The sequence below is a fragment of the Oreochromis aureus genome, linkage group 18, assembly GCF_013358895.1.
Source record: "Oreochromis aureus strain Israel breed Guangdong linkage group 18, ZZ_aureus, whole genome shotgun sequence".
Lineage (NCBI taxonomy): Eukaryota > Metazoa > Chordata > Actinopteri > Cichliformes > Cichlidae > Oreochromis > Oreochromis aureus.
This window is the reverse complement of record NC_052959.1, coordinates 31762881-31775009: the sequence shown is the minus strand read 5'-3', so window position 1 is coordinate 31775009 and position 12129 is coordinate 31762881. Positions and strand designations below refer to the sequence as shown.

Sequence of the window (12129 nt, the reverse complement as noted above, 5' to 3'; positions counted from 1 at the left end):
CACTGATGAGATGGTCACGAATGTGAGGTCAGCCTGAGGTCGTGTTTCAGGAAGAACAAAGGGGGAAGAAATGAAGAAGAAAGGACGGCGAGCGCTCAAGTATTTATTTGAAAAAGCTCTGAGGCATGAAACCAGTGAGAAGTGAGAAAAGCTGCCGCTCGCTTCCTGAAGAGGCCCTGCAGATGTCAAACAGCCACAGTGGTATTGTGTAATTAACTGCTAATGGCAGCATTAAGAGGCTCGCTCCCCCGTCTGAAAATACAAGCAGCGGTTATACAGTTAATTAACAGTCGTCGCTCTGACTCCAGGCTAAGAAACAACAATAAAAACACAGAAGAAGAGCGAAAAATGATTTTAGCTCATTTCTTTTCTCACAGCCGGCCTGTGAGTTTAACTCATATCTGACGACCTTCAATGATCAGTCCTGACACCTCAGTGCGTATCAATAAAGACGCGGTTTGATGACCACTTCACTCACTATGTGTTAATAGACCTCTCTGCATTGAATCACACTTGTTATTAATCTCTGTCTCTCTTCCACAGCATGTCTTTATCCTGTTTTCCTTCTCTCACCCCAACCGGTCCCAGCAGATGGCCCCGCCCCTCCCTAAGCCTGGTTCTGCCGGAGGTTTCTTCCTGTTAAAAGGGAGTTTTTCCTTCCCACTGTCACCAAAGTGCTTGCTCATAGGGGGTCTTATGATTGTCGGGTTTTTCTCTGTATCTATTATTGTAGGGTCGACCTTACAATATAAAGCTCCTTGAGGTGACTGTTGTTGTGATTTGGCGCTGAATAAATAAAACTGAACTGAATGACCATTAAAGCAGATTCTGGGTTTTTCCAAGGGTGGCTGCATGCAGACCCTCCCCAACTTCAGCTTTCTTAAAAACTGATTTGTCACAACTGATAAATGTAACATATCATGTTTTATACAGTGTTACTTTAAAACAAGCAACTCAACCCATTAAAAAATAAAGATCTAAAAGCGTCCATCTTCACTAAGATACTTTAACAGCACTTTTTCACTGGGCCAGTTGATTGTTCAGTTTGTGGTCAGCCCAGGCAGTGTGGACTGCTTTAATGAGGTGCAGCCGTTGAGCAGCAACACTTGTTGCTGTAACGGCAATTAAAACTATTCTCAGTTTTCCCAGCAAAACCAAACTAAACTGAACTGAACTATTCAGCTGCAAAGCTACTCTAAAGCTACAGTAAAGGCTGTGCATGTGCAGATAAACTCTCAGCTGAGTTTGCCATCATCTTTGATTTGGGCAACTTTGCTGCAGGCTGACAGCAGCTCGGTACTTCCTGTGATGAAATGTAGAAACATGCATGTGATGGTCTGAGGCTGGACGCTGCTCAGAGCTCATCTACAGAGGCAGAGCAGCAGTAACGCATGGCTTGTTTTTGCATTTCTAACATGATGTGATTTAATAAAAAGTATATTTATATAAATGTATAAACTGTGACTGTTCCTGTTGTTCTTCTTTGTTTTGGCATCTTTATAAAATCCATCCGTCTGTATCGCAGGTGGAACTGAGGCCCAGCCTAAACCAACCAAACTGACAGCACCGCCTGCAGAGCCAGGCTGCTGAACACAAAATCCTAAACAGCTACTTTAAATAACTGCACGAGCCGCGGAGGATAAAAGAACCGCCTCCACTCATCGGTGCAGAAACAGAGAAAACCTCAGCGGGCTCAGCGTTCGCTCAGTAATTGTCCAATTTAGGTGAACAGTGCCGAGTAGCAGGCCGGTGCATCCAACAGGAGCAGCGTCGAGGATCTCAGAGTCCCAGGAGGGGTTGATGAGGGGGGGCATGATCAGCGGCTGGAGGCGGTGTGCAGCATTCACGTGGCGGCTGATAACAGAGCTCATTTAATTTCCTCTGTGTGCTGGGAGTCAGAGAGGGTGTGAGAGAGAAAATGAAAGAAAGCCAGAGTATAGATATATATAAACCTGTGTGTGTGTGTGTGTGTGTGTGTGTGTGTGTGTGTGTGTGTGTGTGTGTGTGTGTGTGTGTGTGTGTGTGTGTGTGTGTGTGTGTTGGCTTATTGGTGGCGGATTTATGTGGCGTCCCGTCACCTCTCCTCCGCTCTGTCATGAACCCAACATGTAATATAAATCTGCCGTGTTTCCGCGGAGTGACGAGGAGGCGGCAGGAATGCGAGGACGCTGAGGCGATGTGGAGCAAACACAGAGATGCTGTCATTATTTTTCCAATCAATAACAGACCGCAGCGCCGCATGGATTCAGCACGGCTGCTCAAACTCTGGATCAAACACTGCATATACTGAAAAAAGCTGGTAACACTATCTCAGTCTTTTAAACTGGGAATCAGATCTCTGTTCTAACCCCGGGAATTCACACACACACACACGCACACACACACACACACACACACACACACACACACACACACACACACACACACACACACACACACACACACACACACACACACACACACACACACACACACCTGCGGCTCACAGAGCAGACGAGGAGGCAGGAAGTCAAATACAGGCAAAGCAGGGAGAAGCCCGTCAATTTTCAAAATAAAAGACAACAGACAGACTTAAATGCTCCGTTTCTGAAACACTCGTGGATCCACCGTACTCCTGATAATAAACCGGGGAAGAGATCTGGAACACTTACGGGGAGCTTCTCATACCTGATAGTAAGTCTGAATCCTCACACACCGACAGGAGTAAAGGGGCGAGTATACGATACTTCAGGTACTCACACCAGCACGGGCCGCACAGCGTTGTTCATGTTGCCGTAGGCTGCTCGGCCCAGCAGCTCTCTGAAGCAGTTCTCAGCCAGCGCTGACGGGTTCTCCTCGCCATCCTGACCCGCCCCCGATGGTGTGTTTGGGTGCCCCGCCCTGCCAGAGAGAGCAAAACAACAACAGAGAGGTTGTTTAGAAAGAAAAATGAGAAATCTTCCCCCCCCCCCGGCGACCGTTTACAAGAAGAAACACAAACACCTTAAACAAGCTGGACTGAAAACAAGGAAGCAAATTATTTACTTAAAGTTTAAATGACTGAACAACAACCAAGAATCAATTTATTATATCGAACACAAAAATCTGTACGGGAGGAACGACGCGAGAAGCTTTCAGGGCATGAGTAAGGGAGGAAGGAAGGGAGGGAGGAAGAAAGAAAAAGTACAGAATAACAGGAGAAGAGATCTGAAAAGAATCAATCAGAGCAGCTGGAAAAAAAGGAGAAATCAATGAGAGTATCGACCTGCCTCAACCAGAGGTAGGTGTGTGTGTGTGTGTGTGTGTGTGTGTGTGCAGACAGTCTACATTAGGAAACAGAAACAATGCAAAGTCTGTGCAAGGAACAAATTTTAACAGGTTTTCCTTCACTGTGACATCAGAAAAGCGAGAAGAAGTCAGGACTGAAATAACAACTTTGATTGGCTCATCGCTGAATCATCGAGGTTTCTGTCAATTAACTGACTGAATAACTGAGCGTTCAGGCCGGCTGCCTGTCCGATGGGTCAGCTGTCGCAAACTAACGCTGCAAGCCTTCAAAGGCTGAGGATTACGGTGTTACTCTGGAGGGGAAAACTGTAATAAAATCAACAGTAACCAGATAAAAATCAAACTACTGTAAACAGAGAAGAAACACAGAGTTATAGAAACGGCCAACAGCAGCCGTGCCCTTGTGTCCCACGCGTTGTAGACATTCACAAGCAAAAAATAAGAGCTGAGCAGGAAGCAGTGGCTTTTGATTTACTGGTCAGGTAGCCGCAGCCACAGTCACGAGTTTGGGTAGTGACCTAAGGAATGAGATCGAAGATGTAAGCAGCAGAAGAGTGCATGGGCTCAGCCTTAGAGACAGGCTGAGGAGCTCAGAGCAGAGCTGCTGCTACGCCACATCAAACGGATGCAGTCTGGGTTATTTAGCATCTGACGAGGATGAGACGCCAATCTGTGAGACCACATTCTGCAGAGATGAGGCCTCTCTGCTGGTTTTCCAGAACAGCTGCAAAGAGGCAGGTCTACCTGCCATCAACCGCTGGAGCTCTTTTGTCCCGTCTCCTCCCTCCACCCCAACCGGTCGCAGCGGATGGCCACCTCTCCCCGAGCCTGGATCTGCCAGAGGTTTTTCCTTCCCACTTCCACCAAGAGCTTGCTAATAGGGGGTTTTCTTTCTATTATCGTAGGCTCTTTACCTTACAATAGAAAGTGCTTTGAGGTGGCTGCTGCCCTGCGTGATCAGATCTGTGCAAGGAGCAGAAAACAACTGCAGACATTCAAGGTTTGCAGAAAGAGTCTGACCACTTAAAAGACAAAATAAAGGTGTTGGAGACACTTAAACATACACAGACTTTCCACTTCAGGGTTAATAACACATTTTAACAAGCTTGTAGTCCTTTGCTCGTTCCCAATAAACCCATTTGTTGCTTGAAATAAACCGTTTTCACTCACACATAAATTTGTAGAAGCAAACTCGACTCTCTTCCATTGTCATAATAAATAAACCTGCTTTCTGCAGGCATGAATGCAGAGCTGCTTTAATAACTGAGCTGCCTTTTCAGCCAAAACTCAAATCCTGACAGATTTTGGTGGATCACTGTCACCTGCAGAAAAAGAAAACAGTGTGAGAAGCAGGAGCTGCAGCAGAATGAGTAAATAATAATGAGCAGAAGATTTCAGAGTGCGGCTCTGCAGAGGTGACAGTAAGCCTGCCAAGAAATGTTTAGAGCTGCAGCTGCAGCTCAGGGAATTCTGATATCAGAAAATAACAAAAGTAATCCTAATGAGCTGTCAGACGATGACGTCTAAAGCAGGACCGAGATGTGGAAGAGCAGGAAGAGAGGGAGATAAGAAATGTTGAGGATTCCTGTTTTGTAATTTACAAACGTCACCTTCCAGCCAATGAGAAGCGAGTCCTCTCACACCCGTGGGCTCTCTTCTCTGTAATGAGACTGGACCTGTTGTGAAATGTCAGCTGACAACAGGGTTAAAGTTCAACTTATTTGAAGCTCGAGCTCGTTGGGCGAGGTGTGAAATCTGAGGTGTGCAAGCTGTCCGAGACAGCACCGCTGCAGGGAGCGTCCTTCCTGCTTCTGAGGAACGCGCTGACTGAGACTGACGTGAAGCGGTGCGGTCGGTAACCGCGGTCCTGAAGATGCTGCAGAGGGCTGTCAGCGACGTACATGAGCCACGTAAGGTCAACATGGATGTTACATTTGACCATTTTTTATATTTCTATTTCCTGCCTTTGCTTTGGGGTCCTGGTTGATATTTTATCATTCTGATTTTTAGGAGACCCTAAAAATTTGGAATCCCCGAGGATGGCGGTTGTCCTGCACCTGCGCTCCAATAAACCGGCCTCAAGAGCACAAACAGGAAACAGTCGTGTTGTTGTAGTGATGCGTGTGGACACCAGAGGTTCACTGCTGGTTAGGGGTGTGCAGTAAGGATGAATGCAAGCGTATCTTTCCTCTTACTGCGTTTGGCTTATTATGTTTATAATGTGATTAGCATGGCGTTTAGCATCCAGCGCTCTGAACTAAATTATACTGTCCACGCTCACCTTTTACTCCTCATTTGGATCATGCCGTATAAAACCAGCGAAATCTGAGATCTGCCACCTCTGACCAGGTAGAGCCTCCTGCCTGACCTCCTGAGAGTCAGCAGGACTTTTTGTACAATAACTTTATCATATTTAACAAAGTCCTGTAAAACTTCAGCTTCATGCTGTGAATATTTACAGGCCCTCGAAGCTCTTAGAGATGGGGGGAAATTTGATGTAGTTCCATTGAAGCCATGTTGACACTCACAAAATGAGACTGTGGATATAAACTTGATTTGGTTTGAGATTAAATGTGTTTGTATAGACAGCGCCTGTATTTATAAAGAAAAACCCAACAACAATAATACCTGTGTAGTTTGAGGGCCTGTAGTCTCAGATTTTCTAATGTAGTTTAAAACAACCATAAAATATTAACATTTTAAAAAGAAACTGAACTACTGACACACAGCTACGCGCTTTATTAATGACCTGTCGTTGTTCCAGTTAATATTGTTGGACCTGTTTTTGGTCCTGAACTCGTCTCATCTCAGCATCAGGTGGACAAAAATCTAATTTAAACTGGATTTTAAAGCTGTTGTTTGGGAATCAAATGATCAAAAACTAAACTTTCTGCTTACCTGATGATCCGAGTTCAGGGTCTGGGTGGGCCACAGAAGATTTTTGACATTTCAAACTTGGCCGCAAAGGTCCGAAGTCTGGGAATGGCTTTGTCTGTGTGACGAATGAACCGCTTTATAAGAGGACAGGATTTTAAGTCACCATGAATTATTGAACTTTCTGAAGATTTCTATATTGAATATTTAGTAACTACGACGACTGGGGAAGGTCATGGTAATCATCTCGAACGCTGTTTGCTGAGGTGTTGCAGTACTGTAATAAATGCAGACCAATCCTGCCTTGTTTCTGAGAGAACAGTTATTATTCACAAAGCCACAACCCGGGCCTATTTTAAGCAACAAACTCCAAATGCTTCATGTTGATGGAGGAAGGATGCCGCCAATTAGTTTCTTCTGCTGTCTCGTTGGTCCTGGACTCTAAATACACGACATAAAACTTGTTCTGCACGAGTTTGTCATTTCCTGCAGAGCTGCCAGGAATCCACAGTCCTGGCCGGAGACCAGGAGAGCCTCATGTTATGTGTTATATTGATAAAATAATGCAATAGTAAATCATTTCCCAAGCAATAAGCCTGGTCACAGATGGACTGTAGGCAGCCAGCTCTCAGGAGGGAAACAATGCAATTACTGACAGCCCACACGGGCGGTTCAGGGGAAATTAAATGCTTATTTCTTGTTAGAAGCAGGGAAATGAGACAAAAATGAAAATCTCTGATGTTATAGAAGGTGGGCTGTTGTTATTTAATGAAATAGAAGAAACTTTGCTGAAGCCGGACTTTTCCTGATGATTGATCACTTTAGGAAAAAATGGTTAAAACATTCTAGAACAAAAAATCCCCAAAAACCAGTCAGAAACTCAATTTCAAGCCTCCACGAGAAAAGAAAAGTCTGAAATGATTTATAGCACATGTGAAAAGTTCATGTGTGAGGTCCTACAGTCTGAAACAAGTTTACTCACAGTATTTTTATTTATTTAGTTTTTTTAAATGGTGGCGTTTCGGGGGTTAAACATGGAAATAATAAAGAGCTTCAGTCAATCTAAAAACTCAACTGGGACTAGAAAGACAGGCCACATTTCTCCCATTTTGGATTCTCTTGGCTTTCTTCATTCAGATCAAGACTAATGAGGCCCCATCATATCATCAAGCAGCAGTCCCCCAACCTTTTTTGCGCCACGGACCGGTTTAATGTGTAGCGGATAAATACAACAAAATAAAATGATACGACCAAGACAAAAACTGTGGTATTTTGTAAATATAATAATAAACGCAAATTCACTGTGTAATTGTGTAACTTTATTAGCAGCGTCCTCCTGAAATGCGCCAACAACATTGAGAGTAACATCCTCCTCTCTACCCCTTAATGCTCTCTGGTCGCTATGGTAACCCATACATATTTCTTTTCAAAATAAGACTCAGAGCTACAACATGGGAAAAGACCCAGGGAAACAGAGTTAACGATAAAAACCCTGAAAAAGATTAAATTTCACACCCGAGCCTCAACTCTCATGGACTGGTACCAAACGACTCACAGACCGGTACCGGGGATTGAGGACCGCTGTCTTAAAGGACACACCCCATATTGCTCCGCTCTGTGGTTCCCGAGTTTCCAAAAGTAGAATGGGAGGCAAAGCCTTCAGCTTTCAGGCCCCGCCTCCGTGGAAGCAGCTCCCTGTTTGGGTTCAGGAGACAGAAACATGCTACTCTCTTAAAATTAAGCTTAAGACGTTGCTTTGTCAGCCGTAGATATTCTTACACTGGGCGTTTCTTAACAGGACTTTTACTGTGAAATCAGCAGAAAAATCTGGAGTTTTCTGCAGATTTCACAGTAAAAGTCTGGTTAAGAAATAAATACTTTCTGTCCACTAAAGCTCTAGAGGGCTTTTAATTTGAAACAGATACTGGAGTGGTTTAGCAGAGCTGTACCTCTAACAGAGTGGGAGCCATACAAAAATATTAAAATAGACCAATTATCGTTTTCTTACTCCTACTGTTCTACTATTGTACACACAGTAGGAGTAAGAAAAAGACAGCAGGTGAGGTAAATCAAGGTCTATGAGATGAAACACAGAGTTCATGTGAATGATGCAAACATGTTCCTTAATTCTGGTTTACTTTTCATTTCTGAGCTTATGTTTAATGTGTAAACCAGCAGCTACTGGAAGCTTTTGATGCTTGCAGGTTACTCAATGCAGCAGATGAATCTGTGAATCAATCAGCACATCCTAAAGATCAATGTGTTTGTCTTTACTGGATTTCAGCGGGGTTAGCTAAATGTGAATATGCTAAGGAAAGCCTCCTTGATGCACGGACCACTCCCTTCTTCACTCCCTGTCCTCTTAACCCTCAGCTGTCTCTTCCTAAACTGAATGTTAAGAAAGGTTAAGAAAGAAAGTTGCATGTCAAAATGACAAAGTTATGACCGTCTACTTTTATCAGGAAAAAAAAAAAATTCTGATTCCATTCGTACGTTGTGTTCAGATCCACAGTTGTCAGTAACTGTGAAATGCCAGAATGGATGTATTTATAGAGTACACAATCCTGTACTGAGGCCTCTGTTGTGTGCGTGCATTTAATCAAGAAGTGTGCTCTAAAGAAACAACGGTGCAGAGAAGCTGGTGTGATTACAAAGATTAAGGGAGTTAAGACAAGTTAGAGGTCAAAGTCGTTTCCAAGGTGGCAGAGAGAGTGTGTTTGCGTGTTTGTATGTAGGTGTGTGTGCTGATGAGCAACACAGGCAGGCAGTTAATCGTGACGCAGGAGGCGGCTTTGTTCGCCTTCCTCTCTGGTTTCTGCACGCCGGACACGTCCACCTTCCCCAAGACGCAATTAAGAGTATCCAACGCCCTTGACCGCTGCTTCCCAGCAGCCTCCTGAGGCTCGATTAGAAAGCCGACAACATGCTGTCGAGCCCGAGTTCGGGGACAAAATTATCAGAAGAAAGAAAAAAACCAAACAAACAAGCACAACAGCGATTCCCTGAGAGGCCAGAGTCAAACTGTGTTTCAGTGGCGAGCTCTGAGTCACACTATTAAACCGACAAACCCCGACCCTGCAGAAAGACATTTTGTTTGACAGGATGCTGCTGGACCGCAGTGATGCTGAGCTGCTCCAAGGAGGGAGGTCAGCATCCGAATGGGCAGAAAAGTGCAGAACAAATGTTCACCTGCCACTGGAAGATGTTTCAATCCATGGAGAAACAAGTCTGAACTCCCCAGGGAGAGATTTTTGATGAATCCAGGCAGCCTTTTCCTCCATTCGACCTCCCAGATTTTGAGAAACGAGGAAGGCCGACGAGAGAAGCAGAAGAAAATTGGTTTATCAGAAAAAATAAAATGCACATCACATGTTTCCAGCTCAGCTATGCTTCCTGTGATTGCATGGAGCTGCGTGTGATTGCATTGGCATGAACAAAGCAACATGATAAGGTGCCTGATTACAGATGACTAATGATTACCCTGCAGGGAGGTGATACTATCCTCAGCGGACCACCCACTCTTTATTTCTCCAGCTCTTTTTAGCCAAACTGTCACCAGTAAACTCCTCAAATAACTGCTAACTGCCTCGTGAGAGAAGCTTCCCTCTACTCGATGCTGAACCGTCAGTTTGCACAGACAGATGTTAGCATTTTACTTATTCTTCAAAAATCAGAAAAGTAGAATAAAGTTGGAGAAATCATCTTGATGAACAAAGCATGCAAGAAAATTAAACTTTTACTCCCAACTCCTCTTATTTTCTGTAATAAACCAACATCCTGTGATAAAAACTCCATCCTGCAGGATGTTATAGGGCTGCTGTATAGATGATGCTGGTCTTACTGGCTCTTTGTTGGGTTGTTTTGTTTCGTTTCATGCTGCTAATCAGGAGTGACTCACACAGCCACTGTGCATCCAGCTCCCACACCATCTCAGGCATCACGGAGGCAGCAGCAGCCGTTAACCAAGCCGCTCTCACGCTGACAGAAGAAACGTGTTGATCTCAGGTTTGGCGTGAGCTGCTAAGCTGCTTTTCTCTAATCCGTGTTTATTGTTTTTTTTGTTTGAACTCTGGTTTGGTCTGCACCAGTGCAGACAAACACTAAAACATCAGCTAACTGGGAAAGCAGTAGGATGTCTGCATTTGGGACCCTTGTCGACATTAAAAACGACTCTCTTTGTGGGCAGTTTGTCAAAAACTAAATTTGTCACATTCCTACATCTCTGCAGACGTGTGCCTCATATTTATGCAGGTATTGGTTTCACATGGATTTTAACACCTGCCCAGAAAAGGGTCGGGTTTCACGGAGATTTGGCAGCCATGGAAGATGGACTGGCAAGAATTCTGCTTTCTTGTCAAAGGTTAATTGAGAAGATACTGGAGCAACTAGACCGTAGTCCACGATCTGGATCTGATCAACTATTTTAGTGGGGGGAATAAGTGAGTGAGACCATTTCAGAGTCATAGAAAAACAACAGTTTGGATTTGAAGTTAAGGCCGGCTCATCTTCTCGATCGCTTGGTGTTAGCTGGTCATACATTTTATAAGAAAAGGTCAAAGCTGTGCGAGGCCTTTTTCTAGTCTTGATATTGCGATAATATTAAACGTGTATTGTTGTACAGTTTTGATTGGGTCATGCAAACAGTGACATTGAAACACATGATTGTTGTTAGCCTCATGTTCACTTTCTGCACCACCACCATCTCCTTCTGCACAAATATCAGCACAGCTAAAGCGTTCAACTGTTTCTCACCATGTAAATGTTGAACAAGAGCATGATGGGAAATCCCTGCTGTTTACAAACCTTTAGTGTCTGTGGCTAAAAACCTTTAGTTGGATCCAAGTTTGTGCACGAGGACATTTTTTGTAGTTTTGTGTCCGATTTAACACACAAAACTTAACACACTGTTTACTGCAACAGCTACACCCTTCTTGCACATGTCCTTTTCAGCTATTTATCAATAAGTGACTTATGTATATATATGCCTGTATATATTGTGCTATTCTTAGTTAGCGTATTGTCTGTCTTTGTTAATGTTTGTTTATAATGGAGCACTGTAACGAAAAATAATTTCCCCTAGGGATCAATGAAGTATTCTGATTCTGATTTAAAATCCTCTGTGCCGAAGTTCAGAGTTTCACTTAAATTCAAGGTATTAAACAAAATTCCCCATTTTTAGTAATACCCAAATGATTCCCAACCTGACTTATGACACAGATGTGAGGATGCACCAGACTTCAGTGTTTTATACGACTTTCAGAGTCTTTCAGTGGACGGCAGCTACAAGACGAAGGCTCGTCAGGTGGTCTGGAGCCAGACATGAATATTCCCTCAGCAGCTAAGAACATTAACCAAAATTCAAAGATGAAGCCTGTTCCAGTAAGATGCTGAAACATTAGCTTTGGGTATCTGCTGATGCTAAGTACCAATCTGATACCGGTGTTAAATCAATAACTTGTATTCCTTACTGTGAGTCAGAGACTGGGCATCTACCACACAGTGAAGCTGAGCCCACTGGGAATAGGGCAGATGTTTCGTAAGCAGCTGGACAGGTCACGAGTTTTGTAAACCGATGAGCACCTCCCTAACGTCGCAGGGTTTTTACTTCACGATATAAAGTGCATTGAACTGTTGCTGTGAAACGGTGCTATATAAATAAAACTCAGCTGCATGTAATCCAAGTAAAATGGCCCAAAGATTAAAAAACTCAGAGATTTAAATTCTTCCAAACTTTACCAAACTGACTCGTCTGCATATGGTCAAGTAAAAACAAACAAACAAAACAACTGCGTTAGTTTATTTAACTATTTCATTTTTATTGTTTATTTATTTATTTTTTTAGCTTGAATTAATTAAAACTGACTTTAAAAAACAGGTTAAAAAGCATTTTTATCACTATAGTGATGATGTTTCTTTAGAGAAAGGTCAAATCCTCTTTAGGCGGTGAAATTCTTTCCTGTATGTCAGGAAAAATGTAACGTGAGTGTG

At 43.5% G+C, this 12129-nt stretch overlaps 1 protein-coding gene across 2 annotated transcripts in view; it reads right to left on the bottom strand.

The window, feature by feature from the left end:
- Positions 1-12129, bottom strand: part of efr3a (EFR3 homolog A (S. cerevisiae)) — a 113769-nt gene that overhangs the window by 38967 nt on the left and 62673 nt on the right. For both annotated transcript variants that reach the window (XM_031735200.2, XM_039602009.1), the window contains exon 8: positions 2740-2880. In XM_031735200.2, coding sequence (XP_031591060.1) covers positions 2740-2880 — 141 coding nt within the window. The remainder of the gene's footprint in view (positions 1-2739; positions 2881-12129) is intronic.